This window comes from Miniopterus schreibersii (assembly GCF_964146895.1).
Source record: "Miniopterus schreibersii genome assembly, chromosome: 12".
Classification (NCBI taxonomy): Eukaryota; Metazoa; Chordata; class Mammalia; order Chiroptera; family Miniopteridae; genus Miniopterus; species Miniopterus schreibersii.
Genome location: NC_138112.1, coordinates 47,801,766 through 47,825,612, shown reverse-complemented (window position 1 = coordinate 47,825,612; position 23,847 = coordinate 47,801,766). Strand labels below are relative to the sequence as shown.

The window sequence follows — 23,847 nt, the reverse complement described above, 5'->3', positions numbered from 1 at the left end:
AATTTTGATAGAAATTGTCAAATTATCCTTCACATCAGTTATACCAATTTATTTTCATATCCACAGTGTGTGAAAATACCTGTTTTTTACAGTTGTTAAACTTTTGGATCTTTGCATGTCTGATAAATGAAAAATGGTAACAGCTTTCTTTGCATTTCTCTTACAAGTGGTAAACAATAATAAAATTAATAGGTAGATTTAGAGAGGACTACTCTCTGCCAGCCCTATGTCACATAATTAATCCTCACAGCCCATGAAATATGGCCAAGTTTAGTAACTTGCCCAGCGTTACCGAGCTAATAAGTATAGCTGGGTTGTTTTCTTAACTTCTATACTTTCTTCCCCATAGTCTGGTAGACTCCTGAGTACTCTTGCCCCTGCACTCTAAAATAGGAGAGATCCTTAGATCCCTTACTACTCTGGAAAAAGACCTTCTACAAAGGTAATCTGACCTTTAGGATATTCCATATTGTCATTTGAAGCCAGCCCACCATGGCACCCAAGGAGCCATCTACAGGCATGTGGAGATGTTTTCCATGAGCTCTCTGGGGAGAGTGCTGCATGGTAATTGTATTGTATTTTAGATTTATGGCTATTATCCTTTAAGAGAAATTTGGCATTATTGTTGACTTTCATGCTAGAAATGAGGTGCTAAAGTAGACCAAAAAAAATCACTCTAATTTTTTTTAGAATGTAAATTATAGCATCAAAATGAAAACATACACTCAAGAACAATAGCAAACATATTGAGTGCACCGAGTCATCTCTATTACTCTACCCATCAGAAGAAACCTGCATTCTGTGACTTCTGTTTTAAGCCCTGTTAGATCTCAGTTCTCAGTCAAGCCTAAAGGATTGCATTACTCAAGTGCATAATAATTTCTTCCTTGCCCGGCCGGGCGTGGCTCAGTGGTTGAGCATCGACCTGGGATCCAGGCGATCAGGGTTCGGTTCCCGGTCAGGGCACATGCCTGGGTTGTGGGCTGCAGCCAATCAATGACTCTCTCATCATTGATGTTTCTCTCTCTCTCTCCCTCTCCTTTGCTCTCCCTGAAGTCAATAAAGATATATTTAAAAAATAAAAATAAATTAAAAAATAATAATAATTTCTTCCTTGCGTGGCCCTTTATTATTGTGTTAACTTTTGCTGCATAACACAGGACATGAGGCCTGTGTATTCTCCCGTAGCCCCCACTTCTGAATGAATTTAAATTGAGTAACTGGGCATGTCCAGTGTAATGCTGTTCTTTTTCTTGTTGTACTATACAGAGCATTGCAGACAGAATTGTCCTCTTAGACCTTTCAGAAGGGACTACAGGAGGCATGATGGACCTTGAGATCTTCAACCTGCCTAATGTGGAGATCAGCAAAGGTCTGGTTTTTCTGCTTAAAAGATGTATGTCTTATTTGCTCTTGTATTAAGTCCTAGAATTTTTAAATATACTTTATTTTTTAGAGCAGTTTTAGGTTCAGAGCAATATTGAACAGGAGGTACAGAAATTTTCCATATATACCCCCTGCTCCCACACATGCATAGCCTCTCCCATTGTCAACATCCCGTACCTGAGTGATGCAATTGATAAACCTACCTGGAAACATTATTATCATTCCAAATCTGTAGTTTATATTAGAATTTACTCTTGGCCTTGTTTATTCTATGGATGTGGATAAATCTATAATAACATGTATTCACCATTATCATATCATGGAGAGTTGCTTCACTGCCCTAAGAATCCTCTTTGCTCTGCCTAGAGTACTAGAGTTTTAGTACTGAAAGTACCTTAAAAATCACCTAGTCCAAATCCCTCAATTTATATATTTGGAAACTGAGATTCAGATAAGTTAAGTGACTCACCCAGAGTCATACAGAGACTGCAACTGATTATATTAACAGGAATCAGATAAGGAAATATTCATATGGTCAGGATTTATTCTCTGTCTCTTTCAAATCACTTAGGGGACTGTTTATTACATGGACCCTAGAGGTTGTGAGGCCATTTAGAACATGAAGAAATTGTTTCTTTCTATGTGTCTCATCTTAGTATAAATTGTTTCCTCTGATTGCTTCCTTTTTCGTAATATATTGGTTAGGAACACTGGTGTTAGAGTTAGAAAGATGGGGGTTTTGCATCCTAGTTCTGCCACATTATAGCTCTAATATTTGTCAGATTATATAATCTCTCAAAGTTCAGTTTTATCATCTATAAAGTGGGAATAATACCTACTTCTTGGTATATAGCAAAAGTGCTAAATCAAGATTCTTTACAAAAATTCAATTTACATTGCTTTCACTAAAAACATGTTGTTCAAATAAGTTTTAATAACAAAGGATTTTTGTATCAATAAATAAGTTTTTTAATGTTAAAAAAGTAATTTTATCTCATTTTTAATGATATTTTATAATGTATGTAATGTATTATTGCAGACATATATATGTAGATAAATACTGTATTTGGGGATGTGGGCTTAAAAATATTTTTTTACCAGGGATGCATGATCAAAAATATTGGAAGACCGTTGGACTAGAAAGTGTTTAATTTAAATACTCTGAACACTAGAGTGTTTACTCTAACCTTCCAAAAGCAGGTTATAGTAGAAGTCAGGTTGTAAGATGTAGTTGTTTGGCTTTCCTTTGCCTTAGATCCCCTGTATTCCTTGACCATATTTTCCAAATAAAATGTTGAGACATAATGGTTTCACAAGCCTAAATGTACTAAGAACAACAGAGGGTCAGAAAAGTTGAATGATACCTTTAGGTTATAAAAATTGGGTGTAGCCCTACTGGTGTGGTTCAGTTTTGTGAGCATAGGCACATGCCCAGTTGTGGGCTCGATCCCTGGTGGGGGGGGTGCAGGAGGCTGCCGATCGATGTTTCTCTCTCATCAATGTATCTATCTCTCTCTCCCTCTCCCTTCCTCTCTCTAAAAGTCAATTAAAAACATAAAAATGGCTATAATAGTTCTAGCAAGGCTCTCGATCAGGGATGGGGAATGTCTGGTCTGTGAAATCATTTGGCCTGGCTCTGCCAAGGCAACTGTAGGTGAGATTCGAAATTCAATAAATCTAGGAGCTTTTTTCATAGCTATTTTCAAGTTGATAATTTTGTATTGCCCATGAATGGTGTTATAAATATCCAAATGGCCCTTGACAGAAAAAAGTTTCCCCACCCCTGCTCTAGATCCCTGTAGGATGCAATGAGTTCATTTTCCTTCTCTAGAAAGAATATAGTAGTTGCTTTAATGATCCTTTTGTAAGCCTAATACAGAGGATCCCTGGAGGAGCTTGGATAGTCTCTTGAGCCTGTCATTTCCAGGTACTGAAGTTCTTAAGGGACCTTTTAACTCTTCCAAATCACTTTAGGGAACTTTTAGTGCATGGACTCTAGAGGTTGTGAGGCCATTTAGGACATGACGAAATTGTTTCTGCCTGTGGGTCTCATTAACCATCAATAACTATTGTTCCAGATAATTGAAATAATAGAATCCTTGGAGTAGATATATAGGTCATGGTGCTTGCCACCAAATAGGGAATGTTGAATGAGTGCACCCTATCTTGGGGCAAGTTTCATGTTGCCCATGTTAATTTTGGTTGCACATTCCTGATAATACTTAATTTAATTACTATAACATGAAATAATTGTAAATATAATGTTAACTAACATTTCATAAATATATTCTATGCTATAAAGAACTGCATTAATAATTTGGGGAATTTAAACTCATCTGGAAATTTTAGTAATGTCCTATCATAAAAGGCATTGATGATTGCAATTGACTGATCATCTTAGAGTTGTACTTGGCTCCATTTGGATATTTATTTTATTTATTTATTTATTTTATGTTATTATTTATTTTATTTTATTTTATTTTAGTTAATCCTCACCCAACAGTCTTTTTTGCCATTGATTTTTTTTTTTAGAGAAAGTGCAAGAGAGGGAGAGGTGGAGAGAGACAGACAGACGGACATCGATGTGAGAGAGACTCATTGATTGGTTGCCTTCCACATGCGCCCCAACTGGGGCCAGGGATCCAACCCACGACCCTTCAGTGCATGGACTGATGCTCTAACACATCTAGCAACTCTGGCCAGGGCATGTTGTTTGTACTTTTGTGATTACAAATAATGCTTCCGAGAACATTGTAATGCAAAATTCCTTGTGTACTTCTCTAACTAGTTGGATAAAGTAGAATTACTGGGTCAAAAGGGGTGTGTTTTAAAATTTGTATTATTAAGTTGTACCTATTTATACTCTCACTAACTGCATGAGGGTTCCTGTTTCTATTTTTTTAATTACTTTTATTCAGTATTAAACATAGCCAGTGAAATAATTCTCCTATGATATTAATTTGATCATGTCATTTTCTTTTCTTTTTTTCTTTTTTTTTAAATATATCTTTATTGATTTCAGCGAGAGGAAAGGAGAGGGAGAGAGAGAGACAGAAACATCAGTGATGAGGGAATCATTGGTCGAGCCCACAACCCGGGCATGTGCCCTGACCAGGAATCAAACCCTGCTCGCCTGGATCCTAGGTTGACACTCAACTGCTGAGCCACACCCGGCCAGGCGATCATGTCATTTTCTGACTGAAGACACTATTATGCTTGTCTTTTATCCCTTAATAATAACAGCTGCCATTATTTTAGGGAATCAATAACATATGCTAGATACTTTACATATGTTCACACTTCCTTACTTCTCTTTATTTTATAGATGGTTCAGAGAGATTGTGGCTTAGGTCACACAGTTAGTAAGTGGCTGAGCTGGGCTTTGTTACCAATTTCTTACTTCAGAAATAATCTCTGCATATACAAGCATAAATGTTTGTGTGTATAGGTATATGCATGTGTGTGCATGGAGAAAAGTGTTCAATAGTCATAAATTTAAAAGGTTGTTGACATATGAGCAAAGTAAAATTTACTCAGTAGCCAGTGATTTTTAAAACATGGTTTATGGATTGATAACTTGTGTCAGAATCACCTGAGGTGCTTTTTAAAATGATAGATGCCTGACATCTACCCCAGGCCTATGGAGAGATTGAAGAACTTGGGAGCTTGATAGGAAATCATATGGAGTAGGAAGACTTTCTTGCACTTTTGAAACATTAGACAGCTTCTACTCTTGTTACTCATCAGTCAACCTTGAGGGTGAGGCATTTTTATCATTCAAAGTAGAGGAAGCTAAAGGGGGAAAAGAAATGGTCCTGGCAAGGTAGGTTGGGGCCAAATGATAGGATCATAAGTTGAACCACTCACTGATATTTAGTAATATTGACAAGCCACCTGATCTTCCCAGGTATCAATTTCCTCATCTTTATGAGATTACAGAACTAAGTTTGCAAATGTAGCACAGTGCTTAACAGCACTCTGAAGTCATATTTCCTGGGTTTAAAATTCTGCCTCTGCTACTTAACTAGTTCTGAGACTTTGAACAAGTTACTTAACGTCTCTGTGCCTCAGATCTGTCAAATGGGGATAATATTAACCTCATAGTGTGTTGTAGCTTAGATAAAATGAGTAAATATAGGGAAAGCTCTTAGAACAATATCTGGCACATGAAAGTGGCAGGGAAGTCTTAACTATATATCCCTTCCAGTTCTACTGTCTTCCAGTTCTTGAGATTTTGACTCATCACCAGATGCCTATTTTGAACCCTAGAACACAGGAATTACTTAAGAGGACTCATTAAAAACCATAATTAAAATCCATGAGTCAGTTTTTGGAGCTACCATCCCCACAATTGCATTAGATTATGAACTAAAATTGGGAGTGCATTTCCCAGTGGACACATTGCACAAGTGTTTCCTTCTGAAACCTGTTTAGAAAGATGGCCTTAGAGGCTTAATTAAGACTATAAACCCTGGTGTCTCCCTGGGATGCTAATATTCATTTACAAAGATTGATTGAACTAATGCCATTCTGGTTGCTTCATTATTTTTCTGTTGTTTCTGATGTTGCTAGTGTCTGGCCACTGTTTGGCATGTATTTACTGTAAAGCACACTGTGTAACAGAAAGTGATGTGGTAAAATAGTGTATGTACACTTGAGGATCACAGCAGTGAACTCCAAGACCAGTGGTCCTTCTTTTAGTCCTCACCTGAGGACATGCTGAGAGAGAGAGAGAGAGAGAGACGTTGAGAGAAACATTGATCAGTTACCTTCCGTACATGCCCTGACTGGGGACTGAACCCGCAACCCAGGCATGTGCCCTGACCAGAATCAAACCAGCAACCACACAGGTGCATGGGACAATGCTCGACCAATTGAGCCACTCAGGCTGGGCAGCAGTGAACTCCAGAGAACAGCTTTTCCTAAGTCATAACAGTTGCTAATGCATTAAGTTCCACTGAAAGAATTTAAAACCAAGGACACGGCTTCAGTATAAGAAAAAGTCAGTAGCCCAGCTGGTGTGGCTCAGTTGATTGAGCATCCTCCCATGCACCAAGAGGTCACAGGTTCGATTCCTGGTCAGGGCACATGTCTGGGTTGCAGGCTCGATCCCCAGTAGGGGGCATGCAGTAGGCAGCTGATAGATGTTTCTCTCTCATCGATGTTTGTATCTCTCCCTCTCCCTTCCTCTCTCTGAAATCAATAAGAACATATTTTAAAACAAAAGAAAAAATAAAATCAGTAAAAAATGAGCCAAGATCTTTAAATCTTTATCTTGATTTAAAGATTTTCATACCATTTTTTTCCTCTTTGGAGTAGAATCCTTGATAAATAAAATAGATACTAGCAGAACTACCCTGCTTGGAGAAGTTAAAGTAAATGTCCCGGAGCTGTGCCTACCTGCCTTATTTTCACTTATTCCCAGTCCGCCCAAATGGCCTTTGAATCACTTTTGAGGAACTCTAGGACTCCTAAGCTCAAAGGTTAAAAATGAGTGATATACCTGATTATAAGTTCATTTTGCCTGTAGCATATTTTTTATTTTTCATAATAAAATTGTGAATACATAAAACTAATTCCTGCCCTGGCCAGTTTGGCTCAGTGGTTAGAGCATTGGCTACAGACCGGAGGGTCTCGTGTTCGATTCCCAGGCCCCGGTTGGGGCACATGCAGGAGTCAACCAATCAATGTGTCTCTCACATCGATGTTTCTGTCTCTCTCCCTCTCTTCCCTCTCTTTCCTCCCTTCCACTCTCTCTGAAAATCAATGGGAAAAATATCCTCATGTGAGGATTAAAAAAACACAAAAAAACTAATTCCTTGTTTGTGGGTCCTGGATCCCATAATTTATCTGGTTTATCTTTATTGCTCTTCCTCCCCTTGGGATACACCCTGTTCTTCATCCTCTTTCTGGTGGCAAACTTAGCGCTTTGTGTACTTTCAATGGAGAAGAGATTGATCTGGCATTTGTGCTAGAAGGTCTCTACTTGAAGAAAAGAAAAACCTTCTTTATGAACATAAACTTGATTAAAACCCGTCTTGAGCTCAGACTGTTTCTTTTTATTCCTTAGATTTGTCTGCCTCTGCTCATTCCAAGGTGGTCATCTTCACAGTTAACTCTTTGGGTAGCTCTCAGTCCTACCTTGATGTGGTGCAGAGAAATGTGGATATGTTCAGAGCCCTTGTCCCAGCTCTGGGACATTATAGTCAGCACAGTGTCCTGCTTGTTGCATCTCAACCAGGTAAAAGGTTTTATTTTAAGTGAATTTGTTAGCCCAGTGCATCAATAGAATTGCCATTACTGATAAAAGTCTTAAAACTATATTATAAAGGGACAACTAGAGTATTCAGTTAAAATGCTCTTATAATGACCAATACAATATTTCCATATCCTGTCATACAGTGACTTCGTATGACTGGCATTAACTAGAAAGCTACAAATTATAATTTTTTATGTAATACTACTATAATTATGTTCCAGCTTGTTAGTCATGCTTTTCTTAGTGAAAAATGGTTCAACTCCCAAGAGAAAAATGCAGTGGCTTATGTGAAAGATACTTTGTTAATTCTGAAGTGTCATAAATGTTAGCGAGCATGCCAGAGTACATTTTGTATTTTAAATTGTTTGAAACTGTTTTACCATATTTTAAAATATTTTTAAAGCATTAGGTGTGGTACTGGACTCAAATTGGTGAACAAATTTTTTTAAACGTTCCCAGTACAGGAGTATGGTATGCATTTCACTTGTTTTCCTGTAGTAATTGGTTGAGGGACACTGGTCTCTTTAATTCCTGACATCCTTCTGGCATGTAAGAAAAAAGTAGTTGTGTTTTTGTTTATAATCCTATACTGTATAGTGGTGGTATATGAATCAATAATTTGAAGATAAAAATTCAAGTTAAGATAGATGTAAAAGAGAACTTGATCAACGAAAAAAAATTATCGTCTAGTTTTCTGTACCTCGTTCTTATCCTTCTTGCTTAACTATTTTAGGAAATTATTTTCCACTCTTAACAATTTATATTTAACAACAAAATTATGTTAAATCATGCTAAAACCTGGTTCATGTTTTTAGTATATATTAGAAATATATTATGCCTTATAGTGCATTTAGGACCTAAGAAGAGTATATACAAGTTCTAATATACTTATTAAAATAATAAATACTTGTTTATGAACTAGGCTGGAAGTGTATTTTTAAAAATCTTTACATTTTTACCTTGTGTGCAATATTTAGTGGAAATCATGACCTATGTGACATGGAAACTGAGTGCGTTTCCTGCGAATCGAGTGATTGGAATTGGATGCAATCTGGATTCACAGAGGATACAGTATATTATTACAAATGTTTTGAAGGCACAGACTTCTGGAAAACCAATATGGGTTATTGGTGAGCATGGAGAAGACAAAGGTAAGAAATACATTTTTACTAGTTATATTGATAACCTAAATCACTAGTGACCATTCTGTAAGTTTACCATTAGGCAAAACTCCTCAGTCAAGTTTTATATTTCCTCAAAATTATTTTCTTAAAATTTAAAACTTCTTGTGTGCTTTGATGCCAAATATTAACAGCTGTTATGTCTGGGATAGAGGTAACTTAAAAATTTGTACTTTTCTGTGTTTTCTAATTTTGTCATTATGGGTATGTAGTATTTGTATAATTTTTAAGAAAATTGTTTTAAGAAAATACAGCAGTATTTTAAATCTGTATAAATCTGCACTGGCTACCTAGAAAGTTCAGTGCCCGAAAGAGTCAGACTCTAGAATAAACCTTTACAGAACCTCACAGTGTAATTCAAGCAGAAGTATTTCTCAGGTTGAAAATGCTAAACACTAAACACTAACCAATAGAACCCTAGAAAAGGGTAGCAAACAAGAACTTGGAGGAGATGTATTAGAGTAACGAATGTCTAGGGATTCAAACAGACCCACAACCCGAGTTTTCTCACTACTCCATTTGAATTCTGGTCCATGTCAATCTTTTGTTTATCTGATTATTGCCAATCTCCAAATTAGTTTGCTCTTTCCCCTCTAGTCTACCAAATTAATAGTGATATTAACCAAAACTTACACATTATTTACTATATGCTTTCATATATTAATTCAGTCTTCCTAAATCATATTCCTCTTTTCGAAAACTTTCACTGGCTTCCTCTGACAATCATTAAATTCCTTTACTTGGCATTCAAGGAGTCCCAAAATATAGCCCTAATCTTCCTTCTCTATTATAGTTATGGAGGTAATCATGTTATTGAAGAGCTGGAAGGGACCCAAGGGATCATCAATTATACTTTGTTTTAAGGAGTCAGAAATGGATGCAGGGATGGTAAGAGTGACCTGCCCAGGAACCTATAGCTTTCCTGGTCTAAGGACTAAAGCCCAGGTCTTGTGCCTCCTAGCCCCACCCTACTTACAGCTTTGCTTCAGCCACAGGGATCTTTGCCCACTCCTTTTACCTCCTTCATAATCCCTTCTCCCTCTCTCTCAGCAAATTTAAATCTCATCCTTCAAGATCTCGGTCAGGCCCACCTTACGTATACTATGAAGCTTTTCCTGATGACATCACTCCACAGGGATTTTTTTTCAGTCCTTTGAGCTAGAAGTAGTTGTTAGCTACATGGTAATAAACCATATATTGTCTCATGATACTTATTCTTTTGTGAAACTGCTGTTTATTCTGATCCAATTTGAATTTTGTGTTTACACTTTCTCCTTATTAAAAGTGTAAATTATTAAGCTGTCTTCTAGTTGAAAAAGTCATGCATTCACATCTCAAAAAAATTAAATAAACAAAAAGATATACAGTGAAAATTAAGTCTCCTTTCTATGCCAGACACCCAGTCCTCTTTCTGTAAAAACAATCACAGTTACCAGTTTCTTGTGTAACCTTACAGAAATGTTCTGTGCATAGAGAAGCACATATATGAAATATAAATCATATGTTATTCTCTATCTTGCCCTTTTACTTATTGATATGACTTGGAAATGATAACTATATATATACTTCATTTTTTAAAACTACTGGATATACCAAAATTTATTTAACTAGTCAGTCCCCCTAATAAGTTACAATTTTTGAATGAATTAGAATTTTTCACAATATGGTTGCATTAATGTCACAAATTGTAAAGAGAAAATAAAGTGTGGTATGACAATAAATAAACCTAAGCCACTGTGCTGACTGCTGTTAGAACTATATAGGTGTATAAGAACCTGACCTTGTTTTTAGGAAGCTTAGAATCTAATATGGGAAATGACTGTGATAGAAGGCAGTATTGACTTGCTATGAGAGAGGTCCAAGGGAAGTAGGATAAAAACACAAGGAAGGCTATGGTAATTCTGTCTTCAGTTCTCAAGTGGGAACTAGAAATAAGAGGTGTAGGTGCATGTAAATTGGGATCACTTAAGTATAATATGTAATACTTGACACATATAAAAACCCACACTCAATTATTAAGAACAGTACTGATACCACTAAAGCTACCTATGTATTCCCCAACCCATCTCCCTGTCTTCCATTTAGATACCACTGTCAGATCACTTTTTATCCTGTCTTCTACTTTGTGTCAGAGATGTGGTATCCATGAATTGGTATACTTAGCTTAGGCCTGAAGCCAGAAATGGATAAGAGGCTCCCTCTGCTGGTTTCATGTGTAGATACCAACTGATTATATTTTTGTGTAAGTGATTCTACCACAGTAACAGCAATTATAATTATCTTATATTGAGTGGCTACTATGTGTATTAAATGGTTTACATATCTCACTCTGAGAAGGAAGCGGGTGATTTTTCAGATTAATAGATGAGGAATCTTAAAACTCAGGTTAACTAGCTTGTTTGTGATTACACATCTAGTAAGGGCAAAACTGAGGTTTGAACCCTGATCGACTCCAAAGTTATACTTTTTCTTGCTGTGACTTAATTAGATAATTTATCTAAAGCATTTAATACAGTGTCTGGCATCAAGTAAACACTCAGTAGATGGTAGCTGTTATTACAGTAATCAGCAAGATGGTTATGAATAAAAAATTGGCAAAAGAACATGTAAAACTACTTTGAAGTAAAGCAACATTAGGATTTGGAAACATAATAATAGCAGATGTGTAAGTAAAATTATTCTCTTCAACTATTTTAGAGACAAATGACAACTACAGCCTAGGGGAGAAGTCACATGAGATACAAGACCCTTTAGGAGCTGTTTCCTGCTTCCTTCCCCAGCTTCATCTTCTGCCATTCTGCCAGGCATCCTATGTTAGTCAGATGGTCAACTTGCAGTTTCCTGAATGGTTCATGCGCTCTCTTGCCTCCTTGCCTTTGCACCTGATGCTTCTTTTCCCTGAACATTCATTCACTTGGCTAAATTCTGCTTACCTTTCAAGACTGGGCTTGAGTGCCACCTCTCCCAGGAAGCCTTCCCTAATTATCCAGGTTAAGTAAGTTTATGCCGCTAACATCACACTGTGTTATAACTGCATATTTACCTGTTTACCCCATCAGACTGTACGCTCCTTGGAATGGTCTCAGTACATGTGTTTTGAAATGAATGACTGATCTAGACCCCATCTCGTGACCAAAGGTCATTCATATTATTCCTCACCATATGTTTTGGGAATTGCAGCTCAGTCGTACCCCAGGCAGTCGGTACAGCACATTTAGTGTGTCATCGGTGGAAAATGTAACTATTGCTAGAAGGGGAAAAAGTGTTTATTTAATGTTTAATGCAGGTACCTTTGACTACAAACAATCATCACATCTTAATCCTAAGAGAGTGATTGACAAAATATAATTATTCATTTACTTTTTAGTGACCACATGGGGTGGCCAAGAAGAAGTAATGAGTCATAACTCCCAGGTACAGCTATCCAGCAGGTAACACTGAGTGTAAATTTGCATTTAACCAACAATCATGTCCTTTGTTGCTAACATAAGAGCTGTTGACCAGGTTCCTGCAGATAAAACTAGCTAGTATGGACAAATCCAGAAGTACAAGGGAGCAATGTTTTCTGTTCTTTGATTTCTTATCTGAAAGTGAACCTGAGAGTGCTTTGCAAACTTTATTTCAGATACACAGTTGACATTTAAAGGATAGAATTGGCTCCTGATTTGTAGATAGTAATGTACTGCTCCTATAACTAAACATCTGAGGATTTTGAGAATTTTCTTAAATGTAGAAGAAAATTTCTGCATACCACTTAAAAAAGAACATGCACTTATTAATCACACATGAATACATTTAGAAATTAGTCTAACATGAATGGATAAGCCATATTATAAGTGCAGGCAAAAACAAAGTATAATGCACAGAACCTTGTATCTTTCACTTTATTCAGAGGCCTTCTGGGGGTATGGAGCCTATAGGTTGGACTCTACATATATTTTCATGCCATTTGTTGTTTCACCATCACATAATGACATACTTTCCTACAGGCTGAGTGGTGGAGATTTTTAGCTTTTTAAACCTTCAGTGTATGGTTTTTAACTGGAAAGAATATTCTCTTATTGATAAAAGGAGTATGTTGTACATTCCATTCTAATCTGATTCTTTATATAACCCTGCATTTATAGCTTTTAAAAGGAAGGAATTCAAACATGTTTTTTAAATTTTTTTATTAGTTAACCAAAATAATTATGCTATTATAAAACTCTAAATATTGCAGATACCTATAAAGTAGAAAGTCAAAAGGTGGGGTAATTCCATTCTCTAGAAGCAGCTACTAACAATTTAGTGTTCACATGTTCAAACCTTCTGCAAACATCATTGTTTTTATTATTTTTATAATAATAGACCTATGTTATTCGTATTATCTTCCAACTTGCTTTGTTTTCTTAATAATAAATCTTGGACATTTTCCATATTGTACATATAAATCTACTTTATTCTTCTCTAGATACATGGCACTACATTGGATAGTGATTTATTTAACCAGTCACTTTTGATTAATTGTTTCAAAAATTTTTTCTGTCTCAAGCAAGGCAAATATAATTATATGTATATCTTTGCACATTTGAACATATTGCTATAAGGACAAATTCCTAGAAGAAGAATTTCTAGATCAGATGTTGCCAAATCTTTCTCCTAAAGATTACATCACTTTACACTCTCACCAGCAGTTATGGGAATGCCTGTTTCTCTGTAGCTTCTCTAAAAGTAGTTACCAATCTTTTTAATATTTGCCAATTTTGATAGGCAAAAGTTGTGTATTTATTGTTTTAATTCATTTAGTTAACTGGTGGTGGTGAGCATCTTTTTATGTTAGTAAGCCATTTGTATTTTTGTTTGTTTTAAGTATATTTTTATTGATTTCAAAGAGAGGAAGAGGGAGAGAGAAATAGAAACATCAATGATGAGAGAAAGTCATTTATCTGCTGCCTCCTGCATGCTGCCTCCTGCACGCACACTCCTTGCTGGGAATTGAGCCCTCAGCCCAGGCATATGCCCTGACTGGGAATCGAACCTCGATCTCCTGGATCCTAAGTCAATACTCAACCGCTGAGGCACACCAGCCGGGCTGTTATTCAGCCATTTGTATTGTCCCTCTGTGAACTGCCCATCTGACATTTTAAGAAAAACCTTAATCATTAGTTTATCTGTAGGTTTTCCTAATAATTACTGTATAACTCTTATTTCTGTGTTATAAAAATATGTAATTAATACTTTAAACAGAAGGTAAAACTAAATGCATATTTTATTCATTTTCTGAGTTGTCTTTGTTTTGTTTTGTTTTGTTTGTAACCTAGAGCCATGGAACTATTAAGGGTAAAAGGCCAAAAATCCTGGTCTGTCGGACTATCAGTAGCTGATCTGGTTGACAGTCTTGTAAATGATAAAAAGAAAGTGCATTCTGTATCAATTTTAGCAAAGGTAATTGCTATCCTCATTCTCTCATCATATTTTTAAACTTTTATGTTATTAGTGTAAAACCAGAAAAGGTGCTATTCACACTGTAACCAGGTGTCTTCAGTGTCACCAGTTTTTAGAGTAACACATGATTTCATTTTATTTTTTTTGTTTTTAAATATATCTTTATTGACTTCAGAGAGCGGAAGGAAGAGGGGGAGAGAGAGAGATAGAAACATCAATAATGAGAGAGTCATTGATAGGCTGCCTTCTGCATGCTCCCTACTGGGGATCAAGCCCAAAACCCAGTCATGTGCCCTGACCAGGAATCAAACCACAATCTCCTGGATCGTAGGTCGATGCTCAACCGCTGAGCCACGCCAGCCAGGCTAAAGTAACACATGGGAGGAGACAGTTTGGTCTAAGCCCTATCCTGCTTGGCTGTGGAAATTCTGGACTTCTACCATTCCCATGTAATTTTGGGGAATTTCCAAGAAGCATTTATATATTCCATAAATTTCTTCTGGTTGTCATTTATCACCTTAGCCAGCCAGGTCACCGCAGATGACTGCCCTGCCCTGTGGTCTTAGCTGGTCATCAGTTTGTACTCTCCAGTTCAGTTTGTCCTTTACCCCTTAATCTCAAGCATAAAGTCTCAAAAGCACAGCTAAGACCAGGCACAAATGCTTAGCCAAATTTTCTTGAAAACTCAGGAATACCAGGAGAAATAAAACATGGAAAGGAAAACTTAAAACAGGTTATTGTATTTGACTGCACCCAGAGCCCATTCTATGCCCCTCCCCTGGGAATCTACTCTGACAGTCTTTGTTCTTACCCCCCATATTTTTTCTGCTACGCATATTGCAGGGGGCTAGCTTCCCTTCCCACAAAGGGGATGTCTTTGACCAAGTTCCTCCCATCTTAAAAAAATTTCTGAAATAATAACTTGAGTTTAGAAAATAAATGAACAAAATTTTTTAAAAAGTTCAACTGTATGATTTTGTACAAGAGTTAAGAGCAAGAAAGTAACCATATTTATGATATTAACTTGTTTGCAATGATTCAGCTCTATTATAATCTAATTTTACTCATTTCAGGGATATTATGATATAAATAGTGACGTATTCTTAAGTTTGCCTTGCATCCTTGGAACCAACGGGGTATATGAAGTCATCAAAAGCACAGTGAAACAAGATAGAGTGACTGAGAAACTCCAAAGCAGCGCATCATCGCTCCATGGTCTCCAGCAACAGTTAAAACTTTGAGTCTAAAGTTCAGAGCTACCTGAAAGGAAAGGTCATTTAATTTTGCCAACATACATAGGCTTGAGAACTTCCATATCTTTTACTTATCCTTACAGACTGCTTGGTTAAGGTAGATGGTTTCTTGGTTGGTTTTGTAATTTGAATTCTTAGGGAGTTAGATAAGGAGGGGAAAAAGTTAATTTTCTTTGTTGTTCTTGAGATATCTATATTCTTTAAACCTATAGTGGAGATGAACTTTGTCTGCAATATGCATCATGTAAAGTTATGTATCCTCAACTAGAAGCACATTCAGCACTTTGGAAATATTTTGAAAGTAATACATTTTTAGAAGAAAATTACTGTTACAGTAAATATGATAAGCTGAAAGCTCAATATGGATTTATGAAATCTATGCTAGGAACACTGTCAAAGGATCCACAGTTTAAGATATTAATGCTGCTTCTTTAAAATACAGTTAGTAATAATGGTAATAAAGCATTTTGTTTTCCCTCTTCAATTAATTAGCTACCAAAAAATAGAAAAGAATTTTACATGTACTTTAAAATAATAAAAGGAAAAGTGAAATTTTTTGTAATATATGAAGAAAAAATATAGTTTCACTTCCAGTGGGACTGTCCGTTTTGGAATTTTCTATAACCTCTTTCTGGGCTATCAGATCTCTAACAGTTCATAAACTCACTGTAACATTAGTAGAATCGTAGAGAAATGTGTATTTTCAGTGAAAATAGCTTGTGAATGAAACCCAAGCTGTTTACTTTAAAGCTCAAATATGAGGCTTTGATAAAAGCCATTGGTTTTAAGGGGGAGAAGTTGGATGGACTGAGTATTCTGAGCAGATCCTTTAACGATTCCTAAAAGAATGATCAGAGTACATACGCTTTGGTGATGGTTTAGTAACAATATCTTCATATGTAAAAGATCGCATATTGTTACTAAGGTGGCATGCAACTAATAGTAACAACTAACATGAACACTTCTTATAGTTCAGGCAGTGTGATGAGCACTTTATTATTTTATTGAATTCTCACAGTAACCCACTGAGGCAGGGGCTATTGTCATCCTCTTTTTATAGAGGAGGAAATTGAGCTTTAGTGATCAAGATCTCATGGTTAAAGGGCACTTATCTATACAACCTCTACTTTTTCTAAGTATTAGAAGAGGGAAAAGTCCTAATAGCCACAATAGTCAGCACAGGACCCTAAAGCTGGGGTTCTGTACCCTTCCATTCTCATTTAGGAACTTTTTATTTTTTCCAACGTAGTTTTTAGAGAGATTCCCTGACTTCCTAGACTTGCCCTCAGCACTGAGGTAGGTGTTTGTTTATTTGGTCATTCAGGTAGTATTGACTGGGAGCCTACTATACAGCAGGCACTGTATTTTGAGGCACTGCAGATACAGTGGTGAGCAAACCTGGGCTAGGTGTAAGCCCTTATGGTCCTTATAATCTAGTATGGGATACATAGTAATCAAATGTCACAAATAAATGTACAATTCAAAATGTAATAAGTACTGTGAAGAAGTCTAGGTGCTTTGAAAGCATATCATAAGTAAATCCAAACCTGGTCAAAGAGATAGGAACCCAAAGGTTTATAAGGACAAGTACATTCTAGATAGAGAGGAAACAGCCAAACTAACGCTGATTTAGTACAATAACAGATGCTTATAATGATGGGCTTAAATCATTTAAAAAAGGTGGAATTATATTCAGTGCCCCATGTTGAAGAAAGGAGGACAGTATTTAATATGCTTGGAAAGATTCCCACCAGAATTAACTAGTATAAAAACCTTGGACATTTGAAGAGATGAACATTAGTTCTGTGTAAGTTCACTAGATGGGTAGATTATTTTGGTGTTACTCTAACAATGTATCCTTACTGCCCATTTGTATGAGATAGGAAAATAAAAATGAAAGAACGATTCTTGAGTTTTTTTAGAAACACAACTAGCCTTTTCTAATATCAGATATCTAATATGCTCTTAAACAATAATCTAAGTATAAGATACTGTATTATAGATGAATTGCCAATAATTCACTACATTAATTATAGAAGAAACATTTCAATAAAACAAATACTTATTGAGCATCTACTATTATTCCAAGTACTGTGTTAGAATCTGAATAGTCAAAGAGTAACAGCCCTTGCCCTATAGAATCCCACAATATAGAAGTAATTCTATCAGATAGTTCCTTCAGTGTTGAATATTATCAGTCATGTTGAAAATTTCATATACAAGTCAAGAAGTGGTATCACCACCACCTCACTATGATTTGGTAATAATTTGACATTTGTGATGCTGCTATTAAGTTTCACTTTTTTATTTTTCCAAAATCATGCAATCTCGCTTGTTATGATTTTTAGTGGGGCTGGGATTAAAATGATTCTTTAATATTGTAGCAGAAGTAAATATTTTATTTTTCCAGTTTTACATTGTAGTTTTCCTTAAATATCAAAAATAGTGAAAAAATAAATTTTGACTTTAAAATCACCAGGAAATGTCTAATTTATTGAGTGGAAGGAAATTTATCCAGATTGAGGAGAAAGATTCTTTCATATAATTCTCTGGTCCCCAAGATACTTAGTTATTTCATTTTAAGTGGCTTAAGTGCAAAATGAAGAGACTGGATTATGTTGTTTTGTGTGTGTGTGTGTGTGTGTGTGTGTGTGTGTTTTAATGTTTCTTTATCTTTATTGTTGAGACCATTACAGATGTCCCCCTTTTAACCCCACTGATCCCCTCCACCCCACATCCATCCCACCCCCAGGCCCTCCCCACACCAACGTCTACGTCCACATCCATGGGCCATGCCCATAAACATACAAGTTCCCTGATTAATCCCTCCCCACCCACACACCCCTTCCCGCCTTCCCTCGGAGATCCCTCAGTTTGTTCCAAGCTTCTATGTCTCTGGATCCACTTTGTTCATCAGTTTATTTTATTATATTCCACATATAAGTGAGATCATTGGTACTTGTCCTTCTCTGACTGACACATTTCACTTAGCATAATACTCTCTAGTTCCCTCCATGCTCTGCCAAAGGCCAAAAGGTCCTTCCTCTTCACAGCTGCATAGTATTCCATGGTGTAAATGTGCCACAACTTTTTTATCCACTCATCTACTGATGAGCACTTGGGCTATTTCCAAATCTTAGCTATTGTTGGATTATGTTGTTTTCAAACTTTAAAAAATTATTTTTATCAAGAAAACTTTTTAATATATTACCTACACTCCCCTAATTGATAAAAGCAGAGTTGCTCTAAGTGAAGGCACTCAGTTGCTCTTGAGTAAGCTGTGGGTTTAACAACAGTTTGATTCCCGGCTGGCATGGCTCAGTGGTTGAGCATTGACCTAGGATCCAGGAGATTGGGGTTTGATTCCCTGTCAGGGCACTTGTCCAGGTTGCGGGCTGGATCCCCAGTGGGGGTTGTGCAGGAGGCAGCCGATCAATGACTCTCATCATTGATGTTTCTCTCTCTCTCCCTCTCCCTTCTCTCAGAAATCAATAAAGACATATTTTTAAAAAATAGAACAGTTTGAAAACCACAGTGCTTTTAAGTGACTTAATAAAAGAAGTGCAGTGGCAAGATAGACTGCCTTATAGTTTCGTTTGGAGCTATATGCTTTACTAACGTACGGTGTCCATATTTAAAAATATATACATATACAGTTTTTATTTGTGTGTGTGCATGCAACAATTTATGATGCTTCCACGTGGTTTCAATTACACCCTCTTTGTATATGTGACCTTCACGTAGAAGGGTATTAATACCACAACTTGTGCCTCATTAGCACTAAGCTAAAATAATCCAAATTATCACATATCAAAAACAAGTTTTACAATACCTTTAATAACATTGTACTTATAAAACTGGTGATGATGTGCAATGACTAATATAAATGACTATGAAGAACTTTTATTTGTAGCAGAAATTCAATTAAGATCAAGTATTCCTGTGTTGTACAAGGAAATAAGGATCTGAAGACAGCCTTGCTCTCAAAGACTTGTACTTTTGACGGTGGAGAGGCTAGTACACAAATCTAATGCAAGATAGAATGCAGTCTGTATTATCGTTTATGCCTGGGCACAGAGAAGTTCTGACTCGGGAATGGTTTCCTGGAGAAGAAATGACTGCCAGGCTTCCTGTGAAAGGAGTGCTCTGCACTTGGCCCTGGCGAATGTAGTGTTAAGAACTTACAGGCTTCAAACAAAACCCCTGATAATCAGAGAGACCCTCTCATCTTAGAATTGTTTAAAAAAACTTCAGCCGAGTTAGAAGTGCACTTGCTTGCTGTTATCACAAGGGCAAGTCAGTGGCAGTTTTCTGACTCCCAGTCCAGTGCCCTGCCCTCCCTTCGATGAATCAGTCATTAAAGCTCATTGGCAAGACCTTCACAGTACTTCCCCCCCTCCCTGCACCTGCTCCCGTAGTCTAGGGGCAACTGTGAAACACCTGCCGAGTACCCCAGCCCAGTCTCCACCCTTGAAACAAGCTGCCTCGCGACTGGGACCCCACCGGGCCTGTGCAAGTACCGCACCTGAGCAGCAGGTGGGTGGGAACCGACCCGGCTTCAGCGGTGACCTCGGAAGTGATGTAACGGAAGCGGAAGACCAGTCGTAGCGGCCGACTTCCTGTTGCTAGAGGCGGGGAGGGTGGGGGCTGGCTACTCGGTGTGCAGTTGTGAAGGGAGGCCTGGGGCAGCCCGGGAGCGGCTGACCCTCTGCCTACTGGACGGAGCAGCGAGGTGGCCGCCATGGCGGGGTCGGAGAGCCAGCTCAAGAAGATGGTGTTCAAGGTGAGGCCGCGACGCGTTCGTCCCCCGGCGCGCCCCCACCGCTCCCTTCCCGTGCCCGGACCGGCCTTGCCCGACCCAGTCCAGCGAGCCTGCCCGGCGGGCCGGGATCCCCAGTGTGGTCCTCGGGCGCCTTTGCGGCCCCCAGCCCAGAGGTCCGGTCGCCTGGAGTCCGTACCCGGTGCCGGGCCCGGGAGGGTGGGGGGCGGCGACTGTCAACAAAGGCGGGGAGGCGAGGCCGTCTGCCACCTGCCGCCCGCCCTCCTCTCTTTGGGTTGAGTTTGGAGCAGTCGCTGGGGCAGTATAGTTTTCTTTCGTTTTTATAAATACGAAGAGAAGGTTGTACTTAATTCTCGACCTGGGGCGGTGCTCCTCCACTACGTTGTAGGGATCCGCCAGCCTTCGCTCTTCCCTGGAAGCCCCCAGAGATTGTGTCTTTTTCAGTTTTGTATTCCTCACACACCTCAGTTCCCGACCGGCGGGAAATCAGTGACTATTGGTGAGTAGGCTCGATTTTAAGTAAAAACATCCAGAGAAGCCAAAATACCAGTACCTAACTACCTCGGATAAAATAAGTAGAATTGCATTACCATTTCAGGGACTTTGATTTGCAAAGAGTAACTGGCTTTTCATTTACTTTTTAAATTTTGTTTTTCAATTACAGTTTACATTCAATATTATTTTATATTAGTTTCAGGTGCACAGCATAGTGGTTAGATAAGCATATAGTTTACAAAGTGTATCCACCTGGCATCATACATAGCTATTACAATATTATTGAATATATTCCTTAGGCTGTATTTTACATCTCATGACTATTTTGTAACTATCAATTTGTACTTTTTAATCCCTTCACCCAGCCCCCCGACTCCCCTCACCTCTGGCAACCATCAGTCTATTCTCTGTATCTATGAGTCTGTTTCTGTTTTGTTTTGTTCTTTAGATTTCACGTAAAAGTGAAATCATACGGTGCTTGTCTTTGTCTGACTTACTTCACTTAACATTAATACCCTCTAGATCCATCCATATTGTCACAAATGGTAAGATTTCATTCTTTATTAAGGTCAAGTGATATTCCATTGCATATATGCACCACATCTTGTTTATCCACTATTGATGGGCACTTGGGTTCCTTTCTTACCTTGCCTATTGTAAATAACACTGCAATGAACATAGGGGTGCATATATTCTTTTGAATTAGTGTTTTGGGTTTCTTTGGATATATTCCCAGAAATGGAATTGCTGGGTCATAAGTCAGTTCCATTTTTAATTTTTTGAGGAACTTCCTGTTTTCCACAATGGCTGCACCAACCTGCATTCCTACCAACTGCGCAAGTGTTCCCTTTTCTCCACATCCTCACCAACACTTACTTTTTGTTGATTTCCTGATGATAGCCATTCTAACAGGTGTGAGGTGATATCTCATTGTGTTTTTAATTTACATTTCTCTGATGATTAGTGACATTTAGCATCTTTTCATGTGTATGGACCATAGGAACAACTGTCTTTAATTGTATACTTCTTATAACATGAATTTATTTGCATTGAACTTAATTTATAATCTTCCCAGTTCGACACTGGTATAATTTTTCATTTTTTAAAAAACAGATAGGCATTTTGTCTATTAAAGCCATGAATTATTTTGGTAATTACTTCAAATATGGCACCTAATGCCAAAGTGAACTGGGTGTGGCTTTCCCCCCCTTAAATTGACCAAACCTAATTGGAAGAGATGTATGTGAAGTGATTGAGAGTTGAATCTTCTGTAGTTCCCTGGGTTAGCTTTGGATGTTTGTCAGAGCAAGAATGATAGAAATTGAAGTAATGTAAACAATTTTCAATATTAATGCTTATTTCTTTGGGGGAAAAATTTTCCTACTCCGTAATCTTTTGTTGAAGAGAACATAACCTCTATGGAGAAAGTGACAGTTTTCAAAATACTCCCCAGGTCCCACCATGCTGTCTCAAAGGGTAAGGGATCCTTTGTTTTTACAGCTGCATAGTATTCCATGGTGTAAATGTCCAAGAAGATGCTTGATATGATTTTAATCTTCTTGAACTTATAGAGATTTGTTTCATGTCCTAACATGTGGTCTGTCTTTGAGAATGTCCCATGTGCACTTGAGGAGAATGCATATTCTGTAGCTTTGGGGTGAAATGTTCTGTAAATGTCAATTAAATCCATCTGATCTAGTGTGTCATTTAGAATCACTGTTTCCTGGAGAGTATTATGCTAAGTGAAATAAGCCATCACATGATCTTACTCATGTGGAATCTAATGAACAAAATAAACTGATGAACAAAATAGATCCAGAGACATAGAAACATGGAACAGACTGATGAATCTCAAGAGAAAAGGGGGGGGGGGGGGGAGTGTCAAGATTAACCTAAGAACTTATATGCATAACCCATGGACACAGACAATGGTGTGGTAAAGGCCTGGGGGGGAAGGGGGAAGGGGGAGGGAATCAATGGGAGAAAAAAGGGGACATTTGTAATACTTCAACAATAAAGATATTTTAAAAAATAAATAAAAAGTAAATGACATTTACAGCCATGAGGGAGATCACCAAATGAGTGAGTTTAGATAAAGAGGAGCAAGGACTGAGCCCTGGGGCTTAATAACATTAAAAGATTAGGAGACGGGAAAGAACAAGCAAAGAGACTGAGAAGGAGCAGCGGGAAGGGGGACAAGGGTATAAAATTTAGAGAAAGAAAAATCATGAAAAAGATAAAAATTTCTAGATGCAACTACTAGTTAACAGGAAATACACAGGGCATAGGAGCATATATATTAAACTAAACCAAGGTGATGCAGTTAGCAAAATGCAAACCATGGGAGCCTCTGTAGGACAAATGAACCAATTTCATCAGATTCCAAGGGGTAAAAATAGAAATGGGCCACCTTGGCTTGTGTGGCTCAGTTAGTGATTGAGCGTCATCCTGTGCGCCAAGAGGTCACCAGTTCAATTCCTGGTCAGGCACATGCCCAGGTTGGGGGTTTGGTCCCCTGTCGGGGTACATGCAGAAGGCAACCAATTGATGTTTCTCTCCCTCTCCCTCTTTCTAAAATCAATAAAAACATTTTTTAAAAAAAGATAGAAATGGGCCCATCACCTGATGAGCAGATAAATAAAATGTGATATATTTAATAATAATAATGATGGCATATTAGCCATAAAAGGAATGAAGTACTGATACATGCTAGCACATGGATGTACTTTGAAAACATGCTAAGTGAAAAAAGCTAGTCATAAATGACCACATAGTGTATCATTTCATTTATATGAAATGTCCAGAATAAGCAAATCGATAGAAACAGAAAGTTGATTAGCATTTGTCTAGGATGAATGGGGGCATGGGGTGGGTGGAATGAGGGTGTAATTGCTAAAGGGTACAAGTTTCTTTTGGGTCGTTGAAAATGTTCTAAAATTGATTGTGGTGGTAGTTGCACAACTCTGTACTAAAAACCACTGAATTTTATATAATTCACTTTAAATTTGTGAATTATATCTCATAAAGCTGTTATCAAAAAGAAGAGGAATGGGAGGGAGAATTTATAGC

General features: G+C 37.6%; 2 protein-coding genes across 5 annotated transcripts in view; both read left to right on the top strand.

Moving 5' to 3' along the window:
- The window catches only part of UEVLD (UEV and lactate/malate dehyrogenase domains), a 34,906-nt gene extending 16,926 nt beyond the window's left edge, over nucleotides 1-17,980 (top strand). For all 4 annotated transcript variants that reach the window (XM_081153351.1, XM_081153354.1, XM_081153353.1 and 1 more), the window contains 6 exons: nucleotides 1,270-1,372; nucleotides 7,457-7,627; nucleotides 8,623-8,796; nucleotides 12,194-12,257; nucleotides 14,127-14,250; nucleotides 15,324-17,980. In XM_081153351.1, coding sequence (XP_081009477.1) covers nucleotides 1,270-1,372; nucleotides 7,457-7,627; nucleotides 8,623-8,796; nucleotides 12,194-12,257; nucleotides 14,127-14,250; nucleotides 15,324-15,491 — 804 coding nt within the window. In that variant the 3' untranslated portion in view covers nucleotides 15,492-17,980. The remainder of the gene's footprint in view (nucleotides 1-1,269; nucleotides 1,373-7,456; nucleotides 7,628-8,622; nucleotides 8,797-12,193; nucleotides 12,258-14,126; nucleotides 14,251-15,323) is intronic.
- Nucleotides 17,981-20,103: 2,123 nt separating this feature from the next.
- Nucleotides 20,104-23,847, top strand: part of TSG101 (tumor susceptibility 101) — a 39,544-nt gene continuing 35,800 nt past the window's right edge. The window contains exon 1 of the mRNA XM_081153350.1: nucleotides 20,104-20,286. Coding sequence (XP_081009476.1) covers nucleotides 20,245-20,286 — 42 coding nt within the window. The 5' untranslated portion in view covers nucleotides 20,104-20,244. The remainder of the gene's footprint in view (nucleotides 20,287-23,847) is intronic.